The 9,297-nt window shown below is 37.7% G+C and overlaps 1 protein-coding gene across 1 annotated transcript; it reads right to left on the reverse strand.

Moving 5' to 3' along the window:
- Nucleotides 1-5,622: 5,622 nt before the first annotated feature.
- On the reverse strand, nt 5,623-8,225 carry LOC118439086 (probable serine/threonine-protein kinase fhkA). Its single transcript, XM_035860115.1, has 2 exons — nt 7,162-8,225; nt 5,623-6,958 (listed from the first exon to the last, which is right to left on the reverse strand). Exons 1-2 carry the CDS (start codon nt 8,003-8,005, stop codon nt 5,979-5,981), a joined length of 1,824 nt encoding a protein of 607 aa, XP_035716008.1. The 5' UTR covers nt 8,006-8,225; the 3' UTR covers nt 5,623-5,978.
- Between the last annotated feature and the right edge of the window lie 1,072 nt (nt 8,226-9,297).

The following is a 9,297-nucleotide window of genomic DNA, read 5'->3' on the forward strand; positions in this document are numbered from 1 at the left end:
TCAAGTAATAGCCGCAATTACTCATTACAATTTTATTACCTATTAAAATGAGATTTATTTAAAGGTGATATGGAAACTTTATTTAGCATGGTTTAGAATTGTCCACCATTTAAAATAAATTTCTTATTGCAGAAAAATATAAGAATTTTGGCGAGTGCGGGTGTTCAATTAGTTCCACATGTCCAACAAGCATTCAACTCTGCTAGTAATACAAGTGAGCCGTCCATAAACAAATTAACAATTAAAAGTGGTAAAAGTCACACTGGCTGCGTAGCCTACTTAAGATGAAAGGTGGGATAAAATTAAGGTGAAATAAAATTTGTACATATGTAAGGGCTGATCCAGAAATTTATGGCTACGAAACAACGTTTAATATGAATATATTGGGTTGAGCATTTATCTTATTTTATTTCATATTATTAAATTACCACAATGATTCAGAACTTCATTACTAAGTTGGATATCAATATATACATATATTCTTTTATACTAAAATTTACGATATCCGTGATAATTTAAACTACGGCAAAAATTTAAATCTAAACAAAACCTGTCTACATCGTCTCACCAATACCTGCTTAAACTCTGTAAAGTAACAAACTACTAGTAACCCAAATAACAGTCCACCCAAATACAAAATAAAACAAAGTTTCAAATCATCCAACTCAACAGGTTTAAACGCACCATCAAACAATTTCTCGCTAATCATGTCTGCCCCACTCATTACCAGAATACCGTAGTAATTCAAGGTTGACAGCTTTTTCCTAATTTCCCTGTCCCCCCACCGTTACCCCGATTTTTTGTCGGCTCGCGGCGACGACAACAATCGGAAGCAATGGTTTGAGGGGAATGGATTTCCCGTATAGGTTACGGTAGCGTTACGGATTCTCCATCGCAAAGAATTGATACTGAAAAAATCAACACGATGTGTGTGCAACATGTACCATGCAATCCTTTCAAAGTTTTGTATCTCTTCTACCGACGCAGGTATTTTAAAATAATGATCTGGTTGTATCATCAGAGAAGAACGCTGGATAGAATCAATTGTTTCAATTAATTTCGGGAAATCTTTAGGTTCAAACTTTTTGCAAATTAAATCTGCAAAAGTGGATAAACGTGTGGCTTGCAGGTGTGAATTAAGCTCTGATATCATGATTCCATTATAACAATTAGTCAAAATAACCGACATGGCACACCATGAGCCTATAATGAAGCGGATGAACCACCTCTGCCCAACCTCGGCTGATATGGGAGTACTCTCCTCAAACAAGGTGCCAAGTATGAAGAGCCATGTGGCAAAAGAGATGCTTCTCAGCGCCGTGAAATATTTGTAGGCTGATGTTATTGTAATAATTAATGTGAGTGAGATGCCCAAAACAAGCCATAGCTTTGACTTGAAAGGTGTAATATAGAATTTAAAAGTTACATATTCTTTGATAGCAGGTCAAATATTGATATCCAGTAGACCCTATGATCATCGACGTATCCATATAACCGAGAATGTTTAAATAGTGCTCCATCGTGCCGAAATTAAAACGTCCTTGGAATGAATTCCGGCAACTTGAAACGGGTGTTTGATTCGCAGTTAAGAATACAATTTGCAAAACGTTTTCTAAGGTGGTGTACTTTCTAGAAATATTGTTGAATGGATTTCTAAATTTTTGTCCTACTACCTCCGTGATATTAGTTACTTTTTCATAATTATCACACCATGATCTGGCTGGGGTTTCAATACTAAGGATAGCTTTAAACACGCTGATTTTGTGGTTAGGGGTATCCCGTTGACAAAATAGATAGTGGGAGAGAGAGTACGTCCTTATTTTACTCCAGCTCATTTGCAATGCTTCGCCATGCCAGACGCAAATTTTGAATTCGCGTTCTGTGTAAAGGAAAAGAATGCTTAGTAACGCGATCCTATCCTTTGCAAAGGTAACATTTCCCAAGCTCTGTTTTGTAGTGACAAGGGTAATTAGTACATTATTCCTTTCAAAGAGCCTTTGATTCCAGTCATGAAACATATGGCCACTCCATGTCATAGTAGACCATCGAAACATGTCAAGTGTTGGCTTGTTTTCGACTTTCGTACCAGCATCGAGGTATTGGCTGTATAGGAGTATGGCAAACTGGCACGTGGTGAAAACTCTTGATTTTGACGTGTGAATTTGAATCAGGGGATAATCAACGATTTTATGGGATGGTGAATGTACAATTTTTATCGGTTGGATCACATTATTCCAATCAATGTTGGTTATCGATCCATCGGACATTACTTGAATATCACAAGGACCTAACTTGTGAAGCAGAATATCAAAAACTGGTAGAACTTGCTCACTAATAGTTGTACGAATTGTCAAAAAATTAAATAAAGGAATTGATAAAATGTAGATAAGGACAATCATTTTTAATTATTTTGGAATATACGTTTTGCACGAATGGAGGGATCTAGTATATGTGGTTAGTGACCGTCAAAGTAAGAAAAATTGGTTTACAAATTCGGATACACTACAAAAGCAGGCTATAAATAATATCTCAGACTAGTGGATTCGTAAATTAACCAGAACTACCACAATCGGAATACGTGGTTAATAAAGTAACCATGGCAATTACTGGATATTCCTACTAGGATTATCTGGAATTTATCTATGTATATACATTAATAACTGCTGAGTAAACTTATTTTTGAAAAATTCTATCACGAATGAAAACTTAAAATCGCCAATCGATCAAAAAAATATTATTTCTCCTAAGGTTTGCTTGCACGAAAAATGGGTGACTCCTTACATGAATAAATTATTTTTATGCTATTTACTAAAATTACGTAAAATATTAACAAAAGCTCCGGATAGCGTGATATGGAGAAAAATATGTCAACCTAAAGGGGCAACCCAATATATTCCGAGCACGAGTAGCAAATTTATAAAATTTCTACCTGAGTTTAATATTATATATTGGGAATTAACCAGTTGTCTACCACCAACATGTTATGGGCACAAGAATAAATTGAATTTTTCAATTTAAGTTATCCACAAACTTATGGCTAACGACTTGTTTTTAAAAAAATAGTAAATCAGGGCTGAATCGCTAAAATTTGATGGGTCACTAATGATAACATCGAAACAACTAATAATTGGAGAACCCAAGAAGTGAGGGGTACCTTTTTCTTAGCATAAGATTTGCATTGCAACACATTACCAAGATTTCAATCATAATGGCGGATTGGGTGTATATTAGGGATGGCGAAAGTTTTAAGGTTATAAAAAATAGTCATGGAATCATATGAGTTACGATTATCTGTGTAAAGCTCCCTCATTGCAAAATATTGTTTAGGGTCAGGTGTTCCGGAAAGTTTTGAAGATTCCAATCTGAAGTTTGGAACGTGAGGAGGCATAATACTTGATCATATGTGACACGAATTATATCAAATTATAGAAAATCGGAAACTTGTATTGGTAAACTTGCTCCTAGGTTTCCGAAATATTGTGAATTATGAAAATGGGTCAAGAATTGCACAAGCTACGCAACTTGTAATTTTCAGTGGTTTAAGCATTAGAAATTCCGTGTATCTATTAATTCTGGATAAACTAGAATTAGGGTTTTGCAATTATCGAGGATTTATGTTACTCCTACCAGTGCAAACTAATCTTGAATCAGCATCTACAGTGAATTTTTTTATAAATATCCAAAACAGACGTTCTGGGCGACCTAAATTTGTGATGTAGTCATTAAATATGATTTCTAAATGACAATAAAAACTCCAGGGTTTACATTCCTAGTGACATCATTTTTAGTCAAAATGGTACAAAAAATGCTAGAAATTTGCAATAGTTTTACGGCGTTTCTTGTTCCACCCCTGACTTGCTTGATCCCAACCTTGCGTACGTATTATTTTTCGGTTAGGTTATATGTGGTTAAAATTGGATAAGGCGGGGTAGGATTGGGTGGCGTGGAATTATAAATGCTAATAGTTTTATTTGTTCATGTCATTAATCCGATAGAGTGTTTGAGAAAATATTCTACTGTTTCGCACTGAGCTCTCAGAGTAATATTTTCAAAGTCATTATTAATTAAGGAAAATATTCTTCTTCAATACATGCGACTGATAATATTCAATATTTAAAAGACAACATACAGGGTGTTAATAAAGTCCGATCCCATTTTTCCTGTAAAAAAGTGAAGGCTAGTATAAAAAAAACTACCCGTGATACTTACAAAAAATGTTCAACATATTTACCTTAGTATTTGGTCTTGTTACCATTTACTTTAACCATGCCCTCAACTCTTTGTTTAAGGCTCTGTGCTAATTTTTCCAATGTGCCTCTGGAAATCGAATTCCATACATCTTGAACTTTTTTTTACTAGCTCTTCCCTCGTCCGGGGTTGTGGCTCTTTGTATACATTTTCCTTAAGTATGGACCACTGGTTCTTCAGGGGATTCAAATCTGGGCCGTTAGCGGCCCACACCCCCTTGCTCCAGACCGTTGAAACTTGCGTCTTGATGAGACTCAAACTCGCTTTTGCTGTATGGGCTATAGCACCATCCTGCATGAAAACTATTTTTCTTTCATTCGGAAATATTTCCTTGTTCCCCATGCTATCGAAATAGATAGGTAATATTTTTTCCATATAATGCTTTGCATTGACTGATTGGCCTTTTGGTATGATATGTAGAGGGGTCACGCAACGTGCACAAAATCCACCCGCTACCATAACTTTAAGCCCGAATTTTGGGATCGCTCTTGATGGTACATCCGATTTGTTTTCTGTCCTGTAACGAACATTTTGTTGGTTCAATTTTGGATATAGTTCAATAATAGATTCGTCAGTCCAAAGGATGTGACTGCGCAATTCTTCACCAAGTCTTTTTTCACTCAAATGGGCACTTTTCTGAAGGAGTTCTTCAAATTTCAGACGGTCATCGATATATTTTTGTGACATGAGAGGTTTTTTTGGTTAGTTTGTAAGCTGTGTGACCCCACTTCGTAGTTTTCACAAATTTTTGCACGGTCACACAGTTAATTTGCTTCTTCTTCTCTTTATAGCGTTTTGAGTCATTTAACTCCCTTGCTCAATTACGTAATGAACTACCGGTTTTCTTGCAAAGTCTGTTTTTAATCATTCTTTTTGTGGTAGGTGACACCTTTCTGGGTCGCCCTGGTCGCTTTTTGTCGTGGACAAAATTTTTATTCTTCCATTTCCAAACAGTTCTGCGGCTGCAGCCCAATTTTTGCACAATTTCTGTAGGTTTAAGCCCCTGCTGATGCAATGTTTGTATCTCAACTCTAAGATGCTCATGACTTACACGTTTAGTTGTTCCTCCCATGGTAAAAATTTGAAATAAATAACTTCACTGGTTCAAAAGTTCCAGCTGAATTTGTAACAACCACGCTCCAAAAAATGCATGGGATCGGACTTTATTAACACCCTTTATAACAGAACAACACTTAAATAAGTAACCACTCTTACAGCATTATTCACAATTATAAAGAAAAGTTGGTTAGTCTATACGCGTTCCACCGGAGAGACGGACAGAAATGGATTATTATATAAGTCAATGAATAATTTCCTTATAATACTACTTTTTTATAGTGTTATATAATGAATTGGTCCTCCAACTTGCATACAAACGTACACTGGAGATAAAATAGAGACATTATTTGCAATTGTATATTGAAACGTGTATGTACTTAGTAGTGCTTTTATTTTTTGGTGAAATTGCATGTACAAAAGAAATAAGGAAGAAACACCTTGCAATAAAATATCGACGTACAACTATGTACTTAATAAATATATGTGCAAAAATTTCCTGTCCTGTATAGCGCAGGATGTACTTCGAAGGGGAAATACTTACGTCTAAATGTTTATTATACTTATTACATATTACTACCCCATATAAAGGGCGTGAATATTCTGGCTTGCTAACGAAAGACTTTAAAACTTAAAATTTATAAAAATTACAATTATATATACACAGAGTTCGCCTATTTCAAAATTATGTACGCCTCGCCCTGAATTGCTACTGACAAAGAATGTTTCCTTATGACATCTTCCAAATTGTTTATACACCCAACACCGTTGAAATCGGCGTCGTCACCTCTTAAACCTAGCAAACATGCGTCAAAATTAACTACAATTACCACTTTTCGATCATCTCTACCAATCCCGTCGTCTGTCTTAATCGTTTCAATTTTCCCACGGAAATCAGTAACCCCGCTTAATTCAAATTTATCATGAGCAAGATCCTGATTGGATATGTACTGAAGACTTGAGGTTGGATATATCCATCCTTTGGTAACATCCGGACAATTGCATGATTCCTGTAAGTTGATGTATAAAAACCTGAAATACTGTTTGCCCACCAAGCTTTCCGATGCCTTTATTCCGACGAGCTTGATGTCAAATCCATTCAATTCATCAGGCTCGGTACCTTTAATGAGACATCCAGCCTCCAAGTTATAACCAGATTTAGTAGAAGTTTTCCTATTATTGGTAAGATTCCATTCCACCATCATAGTATCCTGTCGGTTGTTCAAGCTCGTTTTGTGGCAAAGAACTCGACCCAGCTCCACCCTGGCACCAGGGCCACCGCATTTGAGAAACGTTTTAAGCTGGAACGTATCCTCCGGGGTGAAGCGGATTCCGGGGTGTGTGACGAGCTTAATTTCTGTTATAGATAGAGGCCTTTCCACAACTTGTTCTTGGGTGAGAGAAATGATTATTTCGGCCCCGTTCGAGATGATCGAGTTAGCTTGGTCGGAGTCAAGTACGGTTGAATCTTTATTTTTGAGACGTTGAAAGAGGAGGCTTTTCTGTTTGGGGGAAATCTGGCATAAAATTTCCCATAAGATAAACCCCAGCGAGTAAAGGTCCGCTGGTGTGCCGTATGTCCCCGTGGCTACTTCGGGTGCTCTGTAGATCGGGGTGCCAACGCTGGTTGAGAAGACGGCAGTCTCATCGATACCTGTTATACATTTAATTTTGTTCATTGAGAAATTGGCATGAGTTATTTGGTAATTATTTCATGATTGAATTAATTTTTCGCGGCATTTAACAAATTTCTTTTATCACGCATGAAAATAAAACAAAATTGAATTAAAAACGAGGAAATATGGATTCCTTTTTCATTTTAAATCGTTCGTACTTAATGCATGCGAACAGTCTCACCTTGACCGCTTGAGCAACTCTGATGCATCCCATCACATATCTTCCTTGATAAGCCAAAATCTGCAATTTTAACTGGTAACGATTCTCCCGGGGAAAACAAAATATTTGCCGGCTTCAAGTCCCGGTGAAGGATATTTTTACCATGTAGAAACCCAATGCCGTCAAAGATATCTTGGATAATCAAAACTGTCCTGGATGGGTCGTCCCTTTTTTTCCCGGACTGTAACCATTCCGCCAAAGTTTGTCCACATAACTCCATTTCGAGACAGACTAACTTGACCAACCCATCATTGACGTCTTGGTCTTCCTTTTCTTCGTAAAGCCGACTCATCATCGAGTCAAATTGGGCATCCGAACCTGAAGTCAAGGCACCCTTAAGATTTCTCAATTCCTCCAGTTCTACAACGGTTTCCCTAATTTGATGCGTCCTGACCAAATTTCTGTGATAGGTGAACTTGATGTTGTTATATTCTTTCTGCGCGCCAATGTCGGTCTCTGTATCGGGGCAAATTAACACCTTCACGGCAGTAACCTGGCCGGTCTGCTCGTTTCTTGCTTCCGTCACAAAGCCGAAAGCGCCTTGGCCAAGGGGGTTGAAGAAGGTGGCATTACGGAACCACTCCGTTCCATCGGGGTTCTTCAATTGTTGCAAGACGGTAGTGATGTTACTATTGTCAAATAATTCGGACCCCGTGTCCAGCTCAATTCTGATTTCTTCGACAGATTGAAATCTCTCGTGGTCGTCCTCTTCCACCATTTTGGATAAAATATAATCGCCATTAAGAATCATTCTGTTTTTGAGGGGCTCCTTCTCAACTAGCCAGAGGAAGATGGACTCTGTCATGTAGGTACTGTCCCTCCATGGGGATTCTAATATGGCGAAGAATAACCCGCCCAGGGAATGAATGTCCTCATGTGGTCGACGGGCTTCATGAAGAAATCCAATTTTGACAGGAAGTTCGAACTTTGGCGCGGCAAATACAACGTTGCGTGCGTTTAAGGAACCGTGGTGGATTGTTTTGCTATGCAAAAATTTGACACCGTCTAAAATACCGTGGATGATTTTGGCCTGTGTGGTTTTGCATGGAGGAATACTTGTTGTCAGCCAAGTTTCAAGTGTGCTTCCATGTAGTGGTGTCCTAATCTGGAAGGACAGTAAGTCGTCTAGGCTGGGGACAGGTATACGGGGGCGGAGTGAGCCAACGCGGTAGTCAAATTCGGCATAAAATTGAGTCAATATTGTGTCCTTCAGAGTTTTTGGAGTGCTTTGATACACAGAAATAACCTTGAGGAAGTTGGGATGTCCTTGAAGCACGCTGAGTGAGAGGAGGCGATGGAGGTAGATTAACTGGGATGGAGAAATATCGCACTTTCGGGAAATAATAGTGGTGTCAAGGCAGTTTTGTGGATTTTCAGTGTGATATATTTTGTGAACGGTGAAGCTGTATGGGCCATACAGACCTTTCGAGTGTGATAATTCTTTAGATCCGTTATCCTCCGGATTAGACATAGTTTCAAGGCTGGAAGTCAAACAGGGAAATGATTTAATTTTAAAGTTGATTAATTGAATCAGCCTTAATTACTTTGTAGTAAAATACGATAAAACTGTTTACAAAAAATGGTACTTTTGTGACATGAAAAGCCCCCACTAACTTTTGAATGATCTAAGAATTGCCTACTTCAGATGGATTCTGCAAGTTTATGTTACTATACTTGTAGTTAATCTGGGCGATGTAATCGGAGAGAACTTCTGCAACCTGGTGTGTGAAAATTGTTTAACAAAAAGATGGGCAAACTAACAAAAAGAATCTGGCGATGCACTAAAAATGTAGTTGAACAGTGAACGCAATTTAAGCATGATGCAAACCAGATTGGAATGATGGATGTGGTGTATCTTATCTTCGTTTGGAAGGAATACGCTATGTGCCAGATTGATGATTTTGTGGCACTATATTAACGAAGGTGGGTATAGTTGGCTATTAACGATCACTCAATCGACACCAAGATAAGAATTTTGGTTGTTATTCTGTTTGGTTGAAAACGCAGGGCAACGGCTGGTTCGAGTTTATGTAGAATTGTAGATTAGGTTGGTCTGGATAACTGAATTATATTGTATAACATATTGGCACATTAGTG

Source organism: Folsomia candida, unplaced genomic scaffold (genome assembly GCF_002217175.1).
Source record: "Folsomia candida strain VU population unplaced genomic scaffold, ASM221717v1 Fcan01_Sc030, whole genome shotgun sequence".
NCBI lineage: Eukaryota > Metazoa > Arthropoda > Collembola > Entomobryomorpha > Isotomidae > Folsomia > Folsomia candida.